A 21,089-nucleotide genomic window follows, 5' to 3' on the forward strand; every position below is an offset into this window, starting at 1 on the left:
GAAAAAAAAAAAAAAATTACGTTTGTATTCGAGGAATAAAGCACCAGATCTTATTCATGTCATTCAACGTTTCGAACGATCCAGGAAAAGTGTATAAAAACTTTTTATTTATTCATCGTTGAACGAGGACAAGAGATAATTATCCGGCGTTCCGTATAATTTCGTGCTTGATACAAATTAACGATGGCAGCTCTTAGGCTCTTACAACGTCACGTGGATTATTTCGAAAGGCGTAAAATTGAAAAAGAATTAGGTTGAACGACGGTCACGAAGAATAAGTTTCCTGTATAATAAGAAAACGGATAAACTCGTTGATTGTTCATGGAATACAAAATGTGAATTAAGATTTTTAAATCTTTCAAGTATTGTAATCAATTTTAAATGATTATTACGTGAAAGAAAGAAAGAAAGATTGTACATTGGAACAAAAATTAATGTCTTACGAATAAATAAGTCAAATCATTATTCTAAGCTGACGAAAAATCATCAAGAAAAATGATCAAAAATAATCAAACAACTAGTCTTCAAATATACACAGGTATTTCAAGTATAACTAATGCATACGCATATATGCGTCGGAGTTATATTCAACTAATGCTAGTTATCTCGTGTCCTGTGTGTCATTCGGATTGGTTGAGACGTCAGAGAGCATTCAGGATTACGTGAAATCGTGCAAAGCAGAACAATGCCAGTGAAATGATCCGGTAGCTTTATACATCGGACGAATCATAATCAGCACTTAAGTCGAGTACTTTGACGAGGGAAACGACGAGAAGGATTCTGATTCCACCTCAAGTAGTTGGTACCTAAACGTTTTTATTCCAAGAATTACTTCAGGTTATTCGAAACGAAATGCCGCTCGAAAACACTTTAAAATAAGTAGTACCTACTCCTCTGACGTGTTTTTTTATCACGTGAACATTCGTCGAGAAGTATACTTCTATTCAATAATTTTTTTCAATTTAACGTCCAATTACTTTGATTATTATTATTATTATTATTATTACTATCATCTTTTACAGGTGTTCATAAGTATCGTTTAAAAACATTTCTAAACGTAACTACCCAGAGTGTATATAAAAATAAAATAAAAATCAGATATGTTAGTGATATTTAATAGCCGGAAGAGAAATCACGGTTATTGCAATGATTTCATTTACTATTTTCTGAACGATCAATTTTCGTCATACGTCAACGACCAAAAAACATCGTTCACTCTCTTTTCCGATTCTTTTCCAATTTCTCGCAGAGAACGATGTACCGCAAACGGTACCGAGTACGATAAAGTAGATTATTAAGTTCCTTGGCTTCGTTGCAGGGGATTTTCTGTCGTGTATGTAGTTCTCTTTTTTTTTTCTTCTTCTTTTTTTCTTTTCTTTTTCTTTTTCATTTACTCTTTTCGTTGTACCGTCGTCATTCGTTTTATTCTCTTTCTTCCCCTTTTGGTTTCGAACGAACAATTAAGGTCAGAGAGCGTCAACTCGTCGACGACTAGTCGACGGTGGGCTACGTTATTTGGGTCGCATTGGATCGTTTTTCAACGCGACCGTCTATTTGTTAAACGACTTTTCCAAGAGAAAATCTTATCTCGTTTAACAACGATAAACCCAACCCCTCCAACCCCTAACCTCTCAATCCTCAACCCTCAACCCACGTCCATCGTTCTTTTTTAGTTCGACGATGACGACGACGAGAAGGACAACGACAACGACAAGGGACGAGGACGAGGACGAGGACGAGAAAAACTATCGATCGTTCCCTTTAGTTCTTTCTTTTTATTTTGTTCATCTCTTCTTTTTCTTATTCTTCTTCTTCTTCTTGTCGAACCAACAACATCGGTGTTCTCGTCTCGACCCGCCTCGTTGCTTAAGATTTAAAGTTTAGACTTTAAACCCTTTTTTCAGTTTTATTAACGCCTTAACGACGGTCGACGTGACAATCCGTGTCAGTTGGATATTTTATCAAGGACGACGGATTTAACGTTGGCTTAGCCGCTTTATTTGTTTGTTTGTCTAATAAATTATTTCGATAATAAATTTAATATATTCGACGTGAATAAAGAGAAAAAAGATAACATAGGAGGAAATAATAAAAATATTTTATTTTTTTAACGATGCGGTAACGGTATCGCTTATGCAATCAAAAGTCTTTAACAGAACATTCACGAATCGTCAATAAATATATATATATATATATATATATATATATATATATGATATGATATAAAAGTTCGTAGAAATAAGTTTATCAAATATTTCTTATCTATGTGAAATCTTTGAAAAGTAAGTCATCGCACCTGCGCGATATGAATTATCAACAAATCCTAATCCAAACCTCAACGCTGTGAAACTTACATCAAACAAACTCCGTATAAACTTTTACAAACTGACAAACTGTGATCAGAGTCGATCGAGAGTTTCCTTTTTAAACATCGTGAAAGTAGAACGGTTTCTCTCCGATGAAAATAAGAAATAAGATTAAAAAAAAATTAATAATAAATAACGTAGGAAAAAAAAAAAAAAGAAAAAACAAGAAAATATTATTTTAACGATGCATAACGATATCACGTTTTATTCAATAGAAAATCTCGATGAGATTGCATTCATACGAATCGTCAATAAAATATACATACATATGTACGTTTAAAATCCGTGTAAGGGACACCATGCTTAACATCCCTGCAATCTCTGCGAAGAGTTTTGCTAGCTAGCGAGTGATGACTCGGTATAGAACATTATACCCCACCTATAGTCCTAGCTTGCTAGCTAGGTCCGTACACGTAAAGAGAGAGAGAGAGAGAGAGACTAGACTCTCGCACGTGTATTAATCTGCATAAACTCATTCCTATGCAAACGAGGAGGATTCGACGACGTCGAACTAGGATACCGAACGGGTAGAAACTCGCGGGGGCTTACATCGCGGCTTAGAAGCATGCTGAGGCTTATATACATATAGATATGGCTTGTATACCGCGAGATACCGATCGTAAATGAAACCACACCGACACCAACAACCCCTTTACACATTTCTATCTCTTTCTCTCTCTCTCTCTCTATCTCTCTCACTTGCTTATTCATTCACATATTCACTCACTCACCCAGTCACCCACTCACTCACTCACACTTTCGTTCTTTCCTTTCCTTTCCTTTCTTCATACCTTCTTCGTCTTCTTCGTGTTGCCGTAGACGGAATAATAATTGCCAAGTCCCTTGTCCTACGGCATATTCGAGGTGACGATGATCATCCGAGGAATTAAAAAGAAGAAAAATAAAATCAGTGAGACAGTGACACCTGTCTAAAGGAGATTAAGATCTTTCTCTTATCGTGAATATTAAATTTATGGGAAAAATATTTGTTTATTTTGATTTTTTTTTTTCTTCTTGTTACACCATCCTTATTTTTAGCACGAATCTTCACCAAAGAATCTTATTTAAACGTTAAGATAATCTTTTATTTTCCTATGACCGATTCGTACGATCGATCATCCATTCCCCTACACCCCCGTACCCCTACTTTGTCTTTAGACGCTGTTTCGAGAACACACAAAGATAGAACCACTCTAACGTTCCTCACAATCTTTCCAAGCTAAGCTCGGTCTTCCTTCGTATTTCCGATATCGTGCAAGGAAATAGTCGACCGACCGATATAGAATGAAGAATAAAAGAGATAGGAAAAATAGACGATATATGAGAAACAACAAGAACAACAAAGACATTCTGATTTTCGATATTTTTCATCTCGAGAACTGAAAATCTATGACGGATAATACGCTCAGGGGTTTTGATTTTACACTAGCTCGAGTACTATAAGTTCACTTCTACTCGTATTCTATGTATGTTTAATGCGAGCAACCATCAAGCTCTACGACCAAGAAACTTCGTACTAGCATTTGTTTATAACTTATTCAAGACTGGTGCAATTACCGGTGTGTGTAGTTCATCGACGTATAGACACGAAAATCGCACCTTCCTTACTCGCTGCCAACGCCTGTATCAACAACCACCTCTGTGCTTTTTTTTTTTTTTTTTTTTTGATTTCATTCAACACGTATCTGAGCTTCTTTTTTTTATTATTTTATTTTTTCTTTCTTTCTTTCTTTCTTTCTTTCTACGTCTGACGTGTACTAGGGATGACTTCGATGCAAGTTTAGATGCTATAGAAAAATGAGAGAAAAGAATAGAAAAAAAAAAAGAAAGATCTTTCGAAAAGCATTGCGATAGTTACAACTTATCTTCGAAGTAAAAAATATATATATATAAGAGAAGAAAAAAAACAATACAATATAGAAGATAATATATCTGATATGTAGACATTATCATTCTTTCTTATAGTCCAGGAAGTTGAAAGTTTTCGCACTTTAAAAATGTACTCTCTGACGAGGCTGATCCTATGCAACGTTTCGAAAATTATAACTTTCAGTATGATCATTTTTACGATCGATCATAGAAAACTATGCTTTTTATTTTTGTACTTCGTTTAGCTTTCATTCCTCATCGTTTACAATTTACAAAATACATGTGAAAATTATTTTAATTTATTTTATTTTATTTTATAGAAACTTTATATTTCATGGAATGATATTCAAAACTATGGGTAGAAGTAAAAACTCGATCTCGCGTTTGGCGAATAATAAATAAAATTAATCGTTGAATCTTGTGAAATCTGACAGATTTCAAATTTACTCTGAAGCAATTTGTAACATTTATTACCAATGTATCTTAAAAATGAAAATACTTTAATGGTTAAATAGTTCCAGTTTAATAATTTGTTGCGAAATATGTGACTTGTTGGATGGTAAAATTTGTTACTGTATTTACAATGACTACTAATCATTCGTTCAGGCACGTAAATTGCTTTTTGTTTACCCAACTTATACTCCTGTCACTGACTTTTCTCCTAGTTGTGTTGCTTACTTGAACGAATTCTACGAAAGTTCTATATTGAAAGCGTTAGCGAATTTTAATCTGCTACTCTTCGTTTCTACCCTTCTGTTTTCAAATAAATAATTAATAGTGGCTTCGTAAAGACTAACAGGACCGACCGGCAGATAACGTATTAATGAAACGAATCAGCTACTATATATGTATATACCATTTCATCGTTAAACTAAAATCGAGAGATCAAACGTGTGTACATTCTTGCTTAAGTGTATATAAGTCTCAAGCTTTATTGTAATACTTTTGATATTTTTGTAAATTAAATTTAACCATTTGATAAAATATCACGATGAAAATAGTACATGGTTAAAAAAAAAAAAAAAGAATAATATTAACCAACAAATTGGATCGATGAAAAAAAAAATAAAATACGCATCGTACGTTAGTAGAAATAAATTGATGCTTATAAAATTTCGATGTAAATATCGTGAAATATAAATGTATATATTATTTCTCAACGCGTAGGGTTGTTATGTTAGAAATGTGATTCACGAGTCTGAAGTATTTAAACAAAACGAGGTTCCTCGTTTTGAGATATCCTTTTATAATATCTCGCGAGACTCGCAAATAAAAATACGCTTACATATATACATACATGCGTAGTCAGGTTTACGGTGTGATACTAACGATGTCACGGATCCTTTTGTTTTCAGCTTGACGAGGACTGAAATGACGCAGGAGTCACGGTGAGAAAAGGGCGAGGGTTTCACCCTCGCACGAAAAGGGGGTGCCATGGCGAAGAACTTTAGTTTCGTCGTTGGTGCGAACCCATCGACTACCCCTCACCTTATTCGTCTTCTTCTCCACCTTCTCCTCCTCGGTCTCACCTGGTTCGTTCCCGCAACGCATGCCGTGGATCTTTGTAAGTATTATTCTTTACTTTGATAAAAAAAAATTGACAATATAAAACACACGAAAAATCATACGAATTATTTAAACAAAAGTTTTTTCTTTTTTTTTTTTTACAATCAAATGTTAATACCGGTCTACTTAATCGTTTTCACAATATTTGTCGTTGTTGTATGGTCCAATCGTTTCGCAGAAATCATGTTTCACCATGTCCCGGGAGAAAAAAAAGCCGGGCCATTATTCGTTCGAACGTTGATTAAATATTGATTTTACCCTTCACCTGTGACGCGAGTTTTCGCAAATATTTACTCCGGTCGTTATAAAATAATTCGCCTCGGCGAAGATATCCTCCGTTTATTAAATAATATTCGGTTCGATAAGTGACGCTGAGCATTAATATCTTCATCTCTTTCTCTCACTCTCTCTTTCTCTTTCTCTCTTTCTCTATCTATTTCTATCACTCTATCTCTGTCACTCTATCCCTCTGTTTATCGGTCAACCACTCTTCTCGTTGAGAACGGAAAAGAGAATCTATTAACTGACGCATGCAAATCGTCGTAGCCATATTAAGGTCAGCTTGACGATGAGAATCCTGGGATGGTCTGTGAGAATAAAACGAGCGTGAAGTATCGAGAATCGAAGAATAAGAAAGAACAAATAAGAAGAAGAAGAAGAAAAAAAAATAAATAAAAGAAAAATAAATAGGGGGTGGTGATGTAAGAAAGGATACAAGACAAAGTTAGACGACGATTTTAGAAAGGAAAGGAAAGGAAAGTATGAAAGAAAGAGAACCGATCAAGACGAAATCAAAAGAGAACTTGTGTACCATCGGAAGATTAAACCAATGGTTGAAAGAAAAATAAAGAAAAGAAAAATCAAAAGGGGAAAGAAAGATATTTCCCCTTGCCTTTTTTAACCGACTTCTCGAACCCTCTTTTTTTTCTTCCCCTTTGGTTCAACAACTTTCTTGAAAGTTGATCGATTAAGACGTTTCATCGTTAAAACCGTAATCGTATCGAGAAATAATTCGGATTATTTCAATTAGCATGATATATACGATTGAATTAATATTAAGATTGAAAAGATAAGAATAACGAATAGATAATTTGATTGTATAACGTTATTTACAATGATTACATTTATAAAAATAAATCGCGGAGATAAAGAAAACAGGTTTCTTCTTGTTTTTCTTTTTTTTTTTTTACATTTGCGAACTCATTTACGAGAACATCGTGTTTTGATATTTTGAATTATCAGTCATGCGTGTTTTCGTTTATTTACGTTTTAAAAGTTATCTCATTCTCTATAATTTTGTTTTCATTCGTGCGATTTATGTCACCTTAGTTCAGTCTGTTTTTAACAGTTGTGTAACGATGTTGTCACGGCAATAGTTGAATATTTTCATACTACGATTTCTAAATCATCGTTATTTGGATAAAATAGTGATAAATAAGATAAAACGGGGATTAATTAAGTACGATTTCTTGAGTGATTATCATTAAATCAATGTGAGTAGATATTTAAATGAAAAATTTGTTCGATTACGGTACTTCTAATAATTAATTTTACCGTTTTCTCGGTACCTGAAGTTTTTAACGAAATTCTTCAAAGATCACATTTTATTTCATTATAAAATAAGTTAATTATTTCGATTGAATCTCAAAATGTAATTCATTGTCTACCTCTGAATAAGTATATTTTCATTTCAATCAATGCAACAATTAGATCAAAGTGCACTGATAAGTTAGACACGCTAAGGTAGGCCCTTTTATTCCCTAACACTTAGCTCACCTTCCATTTTACTAAACACTCAACGACGACCCACTCGTTTCGGGTAGTCCTACGTGAAAAGCTGGTTTCAACTATCACACGGATTCATCTCAGTTAGCCGTTTATTTAGCCCTTTTTAATTCGCCTTCCAACGCGTTGCACGGTAAATATAAATACGCATACTTTAGATTGAGTTCATGGATATATTCCTTTCGCTGTTCCTTTTCAAACCAGTATCTCGATGATCTTCGAAACGTTCGTGGCTCGTATAAATTTAACTACAAGCCGATCTCGATCAGCGCGATCCATCGGTTAAATAAATTATGATAAATATAAATATACAAATATAAATGTAACGTTTGTCCGTTTACATGTGCGTGCATGTGTGTATGTGTGTATGTATTTTAATTTATATCTTTAACAGAAAGTATTATATTTCAGATAAGATTATATTATTATTATTAATCGTGTCTTATCGTATAAATGCAAAGTTCTAACGCATACATTAATTCGAATAATTTTGTTTAAATATAATTTTTACTTTTCTTCTGTTTTTTCTTTTTTTTTTTTTTTTTTTTTTTACAATAAATCTTTTTATACGAATAAAATTCGTAGCGTAGTATTCGATTAAATAATAGTTACGAGAATATTCGTTTGACACATTTAACGTTGGTTGTATATGTAAAAATATGCAAAACGCATACGCTTGTAAAACGTTCGAGATGATAATTCTTTTTTGATCTTTTTACGTTTTAGCACAATGCATCGCGCCACTGGGCATGGAATCCAAAGCAATACCGGATAAGGACATCACAGTCAGTTCCACCTACGATGCCGGAAATGTTGGCCCGCATCTGGCACGGTGAGCTTTCATATCTTTTATTCTTTCTTTTTTTATGTGTGTGTGTGTGTGTGTTATTTTTTGTTATTTTGCACAACTGAAAAATTTTGCAAACAGACACGACCCAGACACGTGTCGAATCAATTTGATCAAGATAGATGTTACTCGTACTACAATGTACACGGAGTGATTTTTAAACTCTGAACATTTACATGACGTTATCTTTCTTTACTTTTGTATAATATGAAAATCGGATTTGTTTATTTTTTCTATTTTTTTTTTTTTTTTCAAATAAACGATCGAACATTATTGTTATTAGTTATACATTTAATATTCTCAACCGTTATTTTCAGCTAAACGTACAATGCGTTCATTCATTTTTTCTTTCTTAAAAAATCACGCTGAAAAGGATTAAAGAAACGATTCAATGAAAAATAAGAGAGGTAGGGAGGAAAAAAAAGAAAAAAAGAAATTTCGTCCGTTCATTTCTTTTTCAGTTCGACAACTCGATTCGATAACGACTACAGACGGCTTATGCGTCAAACCGAATTTTTGTCGCACTTATCGGCTCTTCGTTCTCTCGATACATAATCCAACAGAGCTAATGGATTTAGTTGGCAGACGAGACGATGTTGAAAGAATCGGAATTACAAAGAATCGTTAATGCGTCTGTGCCAATGCACACGTCGCTCGTTTTCCCGTCACGGATGTTGGATGGACCAGAAATCGTTAGCACAGGGCATCCACTATTCGCCTTAATCGAAGCATGCCGAGCAAAAGGTTCATCGTGATTACTCTCGTCTTCCTCGCGTTAATACTTTTCCAAGAAGAAAAGGCTATGTGTAAAATTAGGTAAACGTCAAGAATTTCATTTCCTTATCTGAACATTCCTTTTGTTTCATATTCGTAATAATATCTAAATATTATATTCTTATATTTGAAATTACGTAAAAATCGTATGATTCGTGTGAAAAATCATTTGTAATATTTGTTCATACGTAATAAGTACTTTCTGCAACAATAACAACAACAACAACAACTTCGTTCTAATTAACGTATAGTATTATACGAAACTCGATTTCTAATTATCATAATGATAGGTAAAAAGTGACTTTACAACTTAACATTTATTTGGAACGCCTCCAATTTCCTGAGAGGGGGAGTTACAGGGTTAATTTGCAACGACTTCTCGTTCTAGCGTGAATACTAAAATCTTGCGGTAATGATTTCGTATACGGTTGTTTTTAACACGTAAAATCCGGTGTGGCAGGTTCTATAGAATTTTACATGGTTATTTTCTTATTTTTATTTTGTATTTTTTATTTTTTATTTTTTATTTTTTTTCAGACTAACATAAGACACGCGAAAAGAATTCGCGTGAATTTTATTTAATAAAATGACACGAACAAAAATCTTCTTTTATTCGCTTGAAAATAAAATACTTTTGATGTTATAATTTCATCGATAAACGTAAAAAATAATCAGTAGATGAAAATAATTATTATTTTTGCATAGCTAAAAGCATTTTATGTTCACAAAGCAAATGAATAGAGTTATTAGAAAAAGAATGCGTGTTTTTTTTTTTTTTTTTAGAAACGTGCAATAATTCGACGAATAATAAACGTATAAAAAGAAATGTGTCGTGATTGACGGCAGAATTATTTTCTATAAAAGACCGAGACTTGTATTTTTTGTGTTTTTTTTTTTTTTTGTTTTTTTTTTGTTTTTTGCTTTATCCTTGGTTCAAGCCCTCAGCGACAAATTGCCGTTAGTTCATTGCTTTTCAACCGTTGTTGCTGCATTTGACTCGGTGGCAAGCCGCAAAAATGTGCGTTGGACCGCTTAAATTACAAGCGAGAAAGTTCACGCCTATTCAAACCGCAAATTATCTGATACTTTCAAGAGGCGGTTACGCGGTCAATGCAAATAATCGATCATTGATCGTTATCCGTGCGTGCGCGAGGAAGTTGTTAAAAGTCCTTTCACTATCGTACAAAACAGCAGCAGCAGCAGCACCAGCAATCGTCAATGAAATAAACGTACATAAACGAAACTAACAACAATATTTTCCATATTATTTCTTATACGAAATTTCCTTAGTAATATCATTCTAATGTATTAAACCAACAAAAAATAATATATACACATATATATATATATCAACAAAAACCTAACAAAACGAAAACATTTTATTCAAAATGAAAACTACAATTGTGCGCGTGCAATATTGTCACGAATAAGATGAGAGCATGTTATAATAGTATTTTTATCCCCCCATTTCAAACCCAGCCCACTTCACCCTGTATGATCCTCTCTCTCTCTCTCTCTCTCTTTCTCTCTAACACATAGAAGCCCTGTTTAGATATTAACGCGCTGTGCCCAATGTTCGTCGGAGGTTGTACCGCAGTGCCGGTTTATACGAATATACCGTGCCCCGTGGGAAGCATCCGGTCTACTGTAGCACGCATGTTGTACGAAGGAACAAACGAACGGGGCAGCAACGAGCAGTCGAAGCGAGTATTGCGTTGGTCTGTTGTTGGCCCCCGCGGGCTCTCCGGTATTAATACATTCCATTACAGTAGACAATGACCGGCTGAATGGATCTCTGACTCCTGATGAGCTTTTAGTTTCCCCTTCCCCCTTCCTTTCCCTTTCCCCTTCCCCGCCCACCACTCCAATAGCTATCCTTTACCAATGTATATACTCTCTACCTACTCTCAGCCAACTCCTCCTCGCACGTCACCATCTAATTTAATACTCGACGACCTCGGGCCAAAGAAGATCGCACACCTGCTTTGCTTGAAGGATAAAACGTGCCCAACTAGACCCCTTTGGTTAGATCATTTGCGGTTTTGTTTTCTCTATCTTGATCGTTACTATCGCAATGACGGTGGTTTAAACTTATCTAACAGCGATTGACTGGAATTCTTTATTGGTTGGTAGTTATATTGCTTGGTTATTACTCTATCTCATAAAACTTGACTACATTTTACGTACGCGTCTTATTTCACGGTGATATCGTAAGAAAGTCATAACTTTATTAATATACCAATGACGATGAAATATATATATATATATATATATATATATATATGAGGAATATTTTATTTTATAATTAACGTTAGAGTCTAGTAGTCATGAATATTTTTGATAAATTTTTCATGTTAAATAAACGTAATAGTAGCGATAATTAATGATGGTAACAAATTTCAATGATATAAATTTAACTCGATGGAAATGTAATTGGTAGAATAGAAACGGTTTATTATTGTGTTTTATTACACAAAATGAGATAACTTTTAAATTAAGTGAATTTTCAAGAGAAAGAATCAAAAGAAATGAATAATTAATGCAAGTAACAAGGTAACATTTAAAGGAAAACAACGAGATTCAATTGAACTCGGGTTATTATTAGATATATCAGTGGTGCCAACCTACGTTTTATTTTTCTGAAAAAGGGAGATTTAATTATACCAAAACTCTCGATTTCCTTTTCCATAACAGTCGAAGTTGGCCAAGAAATAGTAGAAGAAGAAGAAGAAGAAGTAGAAGAAGACAGGAAAGTATAATCATACCGTTACACGTAATTTCACGACGAACGAAGTATTCTCTTTCTTACTCTTTTGGAATCTCCAAGGCAAGTTTTGCGCCGGATCGTCATAACTTTCGTCACGCGTTTTTGATTTCGCCATTTTACTTCACCAAGAAGTTGTCCCCCAGCTGCGCTTTCTCGCGTCTTGCTTGCTCACCCTTCTTCCTTTCTCTTCTCTCTTTTTCTATTTCTCTAACTCCTTACTTTCTCACCCTTCTCTTTCTCTTTCTTCAAGCTTTTCTTACTCAACAGTATTTCTAGAATGGGTGCAATTAAGACGCCGGTAAGAGTGTCGCGTTAAGATACCGAAAGAAATAGTAGACCTCCTGAAAAATCAACGTTAGGGAGTAGTAGAAATGGTGTAAGAAAATCCTCCCTTTATTTAAAGAAAACTTTCGGAAAGTCTTAAATACATATATATATATATATAATATAGTTCCGTAAGTTAGTATCAATTGAATTGAACAATTTCATTGGTAATATAAAATAATTATTTCTTTAGATAACTAATTATTAATAATCTTTGACATAATTATCTCTAACGTGATCATTTTCACTTTAATATTTATTTGTATATTTCACCATGCGATAACGAACTATCGACGTCGTTTGCTCAAATGAGCGCAAATTTCTTCCTCGCTTCTTATTTCAACACCTGACCAAGATATCGTTTATCGTTTTCTGCAAATATACATAAACGTTAAACGATAGCAATTTATGGATAACGACTTTATTTCCGTAGAAACTCTTGCATACGCGTTGGATACCAGTTTCAACTCGATTCAGCAAGCAATTTTGTAAAGAACTTGTACGAGTCTCGTGGAATCGACAGCAATTATGCACTTAGCAATCGCTTCAAATGATACCAATGTGAATCTCATTTTCGATTTTGCATCTTTCAAAGAGATGGGAAATAGGAGTGGCCAATGTGGTTTTTGTAAAAAGTACGATTATAACGTGCAATCAAGAGACTCTTTTTAGTATTTTCAAAAATAAGAACAAAGGAATAACGAAAAGCCTCTTTAAAAAAGATTATATAGTCTCACTTTCAAAAACACAGCCACTATAATGTTTATTACTGAAGAGATACGACTGAAAAGAAAGAAGAAGAAGGTTCCTTCGTTCGTACGAATATTTTATTTCAAAATAAAACTAAACATTACTCGTAAATGGCAACTCCGTTAACTTTTGTTCGTATTTTTAACAACTAATGCTAAAACATAACAACAAATTATTTATGCACATATTTTTTTTTTTTATGAACCGCTATATCGATACTAAATCATCTGAAATATATTGAAACGTTAAATGTATCATCTGACAATCATTTACTTTTACGTCATACGTGGATTACCTTCATTATGAATAAAAAAGGAAAAGTAATGATTGATCTCGATAAATCGAAGAAAAATAGAAAAAAATCGTGTTTTAAACGTTTCGTAGTATTAACATGACGCCTAAGACTAGTCGTCGTATACGTCTTAACTCTTACAGATAATCAGGTTCACCAGGAATTAATAATCGAGCTATACATTCAACTGAGGCGAGAATGATAACGACTCCTTCTTACCTTAGCATCACTATTTCTCTCTCTCTCTCTCTCTCTTTCTGTTATCCTTTGCTGGACCGGTCGTCGTTATAACTGGCGGGATCTCCTTTCACGAGATTTACAACCTGCGCGACCTGGAAGCATCTCTTTATCGATAACAAGTAGCTTCGACAGACTGGTTTTGCGTTTCTCTTAGTCAGACGAGCATCAAAAAGAAACAAAAATATATATATTTTCTTTCGTTTTTTATTACAAAATAAAAAAAGAAAAGAAAAGAAAGAATAAAGTACGATCTATATTTCCTGTTATCTTTGAAATCATCATAACAGTTGTAAATCAATATCGATTGAATCGTAAAAGAACTATTTTATCTACCGGAAACACAGAGAGACAGATAGGACATACATACACACACACACACACTTTTTTGTGAAAGTTAATACTAATGTTTATCGTCTTGTATATCCGTATAATGCATGTTAGATAAATGTAATTTCGAGTTATTAAAATGAAAGTTCATGTAAAAGACAGTTTACGTTAGCTAAGTTAGAGACGAAGTACGATTCTATTTATAACTGAGTTTTCTCAGAGGATTCGTTAGAAGAAGATGCAAAAAGGGAAAAGGAAAATGAAGAAGAAAACGAATAAGAACAATAAGAAGAAGAAGAAGGGAAAGATATCGAGGTGTGTGGTCCCTGTAAAGCTAAAAAGGACGATCAGTGGTATAGCTTTTTACGTGGGACACTCTCATCCGTGCCATTCGAAAATTCATTCCCCCGTGTCGGATGAACGGACTGACATGTAGGACGAATGGATGGACGGATGAATGGATGGACGGACGGATGGATGGATGGATGGCATTAAATTGAGCGAAACACAGACGAAAAAAACCCCGAAAGAGAGAGAGAGACACTCTCACGAGCAGCTAATTTTCCATCCGTAGATAATTCTGGATTCGAAAAGGGGAAAGTGGTAACACGTCTGACATTGCCCAGCAATCTCTCTCTCTCTCTCTCTCACTCTTTCTCTCTCTTTCTCTTTCTCTAACACGTACATTACATTATGCAATCCAATGACTCGCAAAGAAATTGACAGTTAGAAAGACTTCACTTAGATACCGACAATATATCCAAGCAAAGTTAATGAAAAATTCGAATTATCGGAACACGGCGTTTTAAACGTTCAACTCTCATACCTAAATCGTCCATTATCGAACTTATTCCGCCTCTACTATAACTCGTCGGCAAAGCTTTACACACATACACATACATACACCAACGATTCTACCAATCTCTTTGGAATTAACCGAATTGCAACGTGGACAGAAATAAGTGATCGCGAGCGAGTCGACAGTATGACATAGCTAGAGATAAGCGAAAATGCTAATTACTGCTGTTGGAGATAAAAGACGGATCGATTCTGTATATCCGTAAAATGACTACTGCATGCTTTATGAATTGAATGGATCTCGAGGGAAAATCAGAATTTTACCTTTAACCTAATAATATTCAGTATTTTGTAAAAAAGAGACCATTTTAATGGACAATGAACGGTATTATCATCAATTAACGTTTAATTTTTAACCTTCCATATTTGAGTTACAGGTAATTTCAACTAATAGCATATCAGAGAATAAATAATATTCATTTGAAAAGAATAATAATCAAATTTTTGTGTCGAATTCATTAAAGATTTATTGCATATAACGTAAACGCATCCGAAAATATTGGACACTTTTATCAAATTCGCTTAATCACACAAATTGCAAATGACTATTTAAATTCAACTATTTGGTAATGAAATCTGAAAACAGAAAGTCTTTGGTATCCTGATCACGGACGTGTTCCGATCCTTTGCATCCTTCCTTGTTCATGATCCTTCCAGCACCAATGATGCTCATTAATGCAGCTCGCTTTCCCTATAGATATATATATATAGCTTTGGATATACAGGCAAATTCGCACGATTTTCGTGTACGTGTTGCATCGAACGGGGAATCCCTCGTTCTTAGTCGAGCGTTTAAACGGTCCACGCAATTAGGGAAGGCGCTTCACGCTTCATCTTTTATTCATGTTCCAGCCCTGCCAACCTTCCCTCCTTGGCTTTGCTTTCTGCTATCCTTCCCATTCCAAAAGATTATAACCGTGCCGGCAACGACACACTCTGACTCCTTCCACCCCTCTCTTTCCCTCTTTCTTTTTTTCCTTTCATTCTCATCTTCTCTCTATCTCTTCCAAATTCTCTTACTTGATGTGGGTTCGAAAAGAGTTTCTTCAATAGTGCGAAAGGGGGGATAAGTGATTTCGAGCGTTTCGATGGACATGAAAAGAGAATCCCAAAAGTAAGACTTTTAGGGTCTTCAGAAGAACTCAGAAATCTCGATAACTAGGGTCTACCGATTCGAAAATCCTCATAAAAAGAGAGAATCAGTAATACCTAATTATAGTTACTTCTGTCGGAAATGTCAATCGTTAACGAGCACCATTTGACTTATATCGTTTCTTACATTGTCTCTATCTCTCTTTCTTAAGCCCAAATAGACAGAACTTTAATGGTTTACTTAAGCCTTCTATAGAAAAACAATTTCATTGATCCTTAACGTTTAACCACAACTGACTACAGATCTATTGATTTTAGGTTGAAAACGGAGAGCCTTGGTGGTGCTTGGTGTCCGAAGAATCAGATAACAAAGGAGGCAAAAGAGTGGTTGGAAATTGATCTCCACACTGTCCACCTTATAACTGCTACCGCTACTCAAGGTCGTTTTGGAAACGGACAGGGTGTCGAGTACTCGGAGGCTTATCTTCTAGAGTATTGGCGACCACGACTGGGCAAATGGGTTCGTTACAGGGACATCAAAGGACAAGAGGTAAATTCTTGGCATAGTTATTACAATACATAAGAAATCTCTTTAGCTTTGATTTACAGACGGTTTAAATGAATGTGTTAGTAAGGAACATTTAATACGAAATGATTCTATTTGAGGCAGATGAAAGATCAATCAAGCATAAAACGATTCTAAAGAGACTTACTTAGTACATTACGTCATACGCTTGAAATAACCGAAGATATCAATAAAGCACTTTAGAGAGAGTAATATCTTCGTTGATTGGTAACTGGTAACTGGTGATAGAGAACACTCATTAGTACATCTAATTATATTCTCTTGCAAAAGTAGACTAGTTGGTAGCCTCTTTGAAAAGCAGACGCAATTCGCATGATGGAAGCTCAAAGCATCAGCTTCGTTCGTTCTGTAGTTTACTGACCGCCGATGAAGGAATCGAAGACCGAGTGGAGGGATTAATGTAAACGGCTTATCGCGAAACCGTAAGCTAATTTCGTACCGTTGGAAGCTGCCACTTTGTCGGTAGCCTGAACCCAGACGTACCTTAGAGATCGTCGAATCCGTTCAACGGTTAGCCAAAGCTATCTCGAAGCTTTAGGAACGAGCTTTTGGACTGAATCTCCAATCGAAGAACGAGCCATTACCTTCGTTGGAACATAAACCTCTCTCTCTCTCTCTCTCTCTCTCTCTCTCTCTCTCATCCATCAAAATCGATCTTCTCCGGAAAAGCTCGCCTTATTTTAAATCTCTTTCGTGAGTTTGAATTTTCACCTATCCTAATTAATTTTATCAAATAACAGAGTATTTCGAAATGATTGCAATTTAAATCGAAAAAAATATTTCTTTCATTGGCAATCTCATCGTCAATGTATATTTTTTTTAAATCACGAATATTCAAATTCTTCGTTTAACACGGTTACAGACAATTTTTCAATTAAATCTTATACAAACACCGATATACTATTCAATCTTTATCGCATATTTTTCATTCCCAGATAGACATTGAAATTTCAACTAGACATTCGATCGTTTTCTATTATTTACCATAGTTGAAGCAAGAACCTTATCGATACAAATTTGTTCTACCAGCGTTAGGATTTACTATCAAAACCCTTTCCTCCTGCCCCATTTTCGGTGAATAACGTATACCTAAGCACGAGATACTAATCAAGTTTCAAATAGTTCGAGTAACGTGTTATGCGTATATGAAGATAGTATTATTCTTGCCATTAGAACACTTTAAAGATTTCAACTCATTGATAAACCCCCTTAGGCAAGATTTTATGCTTGATGCGTCCATCATTAATACACGAGGATCGTTCTCTCATATATGTCATTACCCTACACCCTTTTTATACTTTTATCATTCTCTTTCTTTTCATGTTTGAAAATAAAAAAAATTTAAAAAAAAAAAAAGAAAATAGAAAGAAAAAAAAATGAAAAGAAAAGAAAATGTTAAACGTTCGCGAAAAAGCTTAGCCGCTAGGCAAATTGGCTGACCAATCAATGCCCGTCCACTGTCCAGTTACGATCTCTTATTAATATTGATGAACCAATTGCGTTGGCGCTAATGTGCCAAGGGCTTTAACTCTACCTTTCTCTTTCTCTCTTTTTTTTACCGATCTTTCCAAGGGCGATTCGAACAAACGATCGGATTCATGATTATTCACTACTTTCTGATTATTAATAATCGTCTGGCGACCTTAAACTCGCATACTGATGTATATCACGAACAAATCTTTAGTCTCTCTCTCTTGATTAAAATAAATATTAAAAGATACCGAAAGAAAGAAAGAAAGAAAGCGATTGAGAAAAAATTTATTCTTCATTCTGTTCTAGAATATAAAAATAAAAAAAATAAGAAGATAAGAAAAAAAAGAATACGATATTCGATAAAGCGAATCAAATTTCATCTGCGAAAACAATTTGAAGTCTTCATTCTTGCCTGTGGTTGATTCCCGTGAGAAATTGCTAAAACGTGGAATGTTTTAATTAAAAAAGATCTAATTAGAATAGAGGTAGAAAAAAGGGAAAAGAGGAGAATCTTTCTTCTTTTATTCTCTCTCTCTCTCTCTCTCTCTCTCTCTCTCTCTCTCTCTCTCTCTCTCTCTCTTAGTATTTTCATTTTTTTACCTTTTTCTTTCTTCTTTCTTTCTTTTTCATCTTATTCTTGCCGTTCGTTGTAGGTGGCAAACTTAAGTCACGAGCAAAAGCGCCTTCTCCTTTGATCGTTCGTATCCCAAATTACGCGCGTCTTCTCGTCCATCTTTTTTCCTTCTTATTTCTTTTCTTTGGAAAAACGAAGAGTTTAAAAAAAAAATAAAAAGAAGAAAAACAAAGGGACAAGAAGAAGAAAAAAGTAAATAAATGAAAAGAGAAAAACATATAATAGTAATAATTATAAAAGTAAGAATAATATTAATAATAATAATAATAATAATAATAATAATAATAATAATAATAATAATAATAATAATAATCATGCGATCATCAACGACGAAATAAGGGGTTCTAGCGGGAGCTTCAAAAGACCGACAGAAGTAATTAAGGCTCGTGAAGTCGGTCGCCTTTCAAACCTTTCCCTCCCCCTTGAACACGAGTCGCCTTAATAATAAATAGTCGCGTCAAACAGAACGACCTGGGCTCTCATTAGCCGCCTATATGTACATGCATACAAAGTTTATACATACATATATATATACAGGACAGAAAACAGCAGCAGCAACAGCAACAGCAACAGCAACAACAACATACAAACGCACAAACCCATAGACATTTTGTTGTACAGTACGTTTCGCAATACTCTTCATAAAACTCCACCATCGACTATCACGAGATTAAATGGCTTTTCCCGGAATCTCTAGCGAAGTAAATTTGTTGCAACTGCATTGCATTCTCGTAGATCAAACCGAGTTGCAGTCGCGCTATGCAGTTTCTGAGCAAAGTGTAGAAAACTGCTGCTTTTTTTTACCAAGTTTTCCTTCCCTTTTCTTTTTTTTCTTTTTTTTTTCCTCTGTACTTTCCTTTACTTTTGATAAACTCTCCTTTTTGTTCTTACTTTCTTTTTCTTTCTTTTTTTCTGTTCCTTTTTTGATATCAAGCTTCCGGTCCGTCGGGGATATTTTCACGTACGTACGTACGTACGCCGCCACCACGTTCCTAGACGAAGAGCTTTCATGACGAAACTCCGATAACAAATATTGCGCTGTTTAGCCGAGCGGAAAGATCGTCCTACGCGTTTTACACGCTCGTTGGCTCCTCCACGTTCAGGAAGGTCGTGAAAGAGGGGATGAAACTCGATGGAAACGTTTGCCGGATGGATGGACCCAGAGTTGTGGACCTCGTGTTCCGTGTCTTCTACCAACCTGCTGTACCATTTAACGTGGAAAATTGCAAGTTATCGGACTAATGGCGAAACCTTCCATGGCGATATACTTTTTTTGTTTTTTTTCGTCCATATAGTCTCCTTTTCTTTCTTTTATTTTGTTCATCTATTTTTCCATGATACATTTGCCCCGCACCCCCTGCCCTCCTCTCCACCCCACCCTAAAGGAAAGAAAAAAAACAACAACAAGCGGTTGTTGCATTTACTTTATTACAAGGATTTAAAAAAAAAAAGATCTTATTTCGTGAATTTAATCTTTTTCCTGGTTCTTTTATTTTTTTTTTCTTGCTTTACTACTTTTTTTTACCGAGGAAGAAAATTATCGTAGTATTATTTACGCTATTACTTCTACAATGAAGCCTTTTAAATCGCTAAATCTACATTTATTATAAATTAAAAATTAAATGGAACACAGTAATGTGGTAAGGAATTTTCTTTCTTTTTCTTTTTTTCTTTTTTTTCCCCTTTCCAAGCGCGGAGGATTCAGTCGGTAGAAGGAAAAGTAAGCAACTCTCAAAGTTAAGTTAGGTTTTCAGTTTAGTTGAAAGCATAATATATAAAATCCTAAGGTATAATATGAAAAAGCTTTTCTAAATAGTATACGCGGTAGAAGGAATTTTTACAAAATTCGTAGAGATATAACGTATAAAAAAAAAAAAAAAAAAAAATAAAATTATTATTTTACTTTTATTTGAAATAACTAAAATTATTCTATTTACTCGGCGTAAATAAATTTCAAAAAAAAGAAAAAAAAAAATAGAAAAACCCCATCATCCTTTTATTTAAATTCGTGTCTCCAGAGTGAAAGGAAGAGAAATAACTCTCATCTCATATATCACAGGTCATTCTATAAAAATTATTTTATACTTTAAACAATTTAAATATACGTTCAAAATTACTTTAATATTTAATTTTATTTATATATGAATATGAAAGATAGATAATCCATTTATCTCTTATCTTTTTACAAAGACTTTCTCACTGGACCAATATATAAAATATATTTTCATTTATGGTAATATGTACGTGAACATTTTGATATGAATTAGTTTAAAAACGATAGAAAGAGAAAGATAGAGAGAGAGAGAGAGAGAGAGAGGAGAGAAAGAGGTAGAAAAAAAATTTAAAGGAAATTGGCAAATTCCCAGTATCTTTGTTAACGTTCCTCGAAACTGACTGCTGCAACAAAACGCATTAGAATGACGTTTCTAAAAACAGGAGAATCTTGAAATCGTTCTACTTTCTGTTCCACTGCAGAACGCGATACTTTTTAACGAGCACTACTTCACTGAGCCGAATTATTCGCGTCTTCTCTTTCTCA

General features: G+C 34.4%; 2 protein-coding genes across 4 annotated transcripts in view; both read left to right on the forward strand.

Moving 5' to 3' along the window:
• Window positions 1-21,089, forward strand: part of LOC107067202 (uncharacterized) — a 166,464-nt gene that overhangs the window by 98,227 nt on the left and 47,148 nt on the right. The gene's annotated exons all lie outside the window — the stretch shown is intronic.
• Window positions 1-21,089, forward strand: part of LOC107067203 (discoidin domain-containing receptor 2) — a 111,811-nt gene that overhangs the window by 53,060 nt on the left and 37,662 nt on the right. For all 3 annotated transcript variants that reach the window (XM_089174638.1, XM_089174640.1, XM_089174639.1), the window contains 3 exons: window positions 5,591-5,799; window positions 8,313-8,418; window positions 16,176-16,407. In XM_089174638.1, the coding sequence (XP_089030764.1) occupies window positions 5,670-5,799; window positions 8,313-8,418; window positions 16,176-16,407 (468 nt within the window). In that variant the 5' untranslated portion in view covers window positions 5,591-5,669. The remainder of the gene's footprint in view (window positions 1-5,590; window positions 5,800-8,312; window positions 8,419-16,175; window positions 16,408-21,089) is intronic.

Source organism: Polistes dominula, unplaced genomic scaffold (assembly GCF_049000335.1).
Source record: "Polistes dominula isolate Pdom_NZ unplaced genomic scaffold, Pdom_raw_medaka contig_16, whole genome shotgun sequence".
Lineage (NCBI taxonomy): Eukaryota > Metazoa > Arthropoda > Insecta > Hymenoptera > Vespidae > Polistes > Polistes dominula.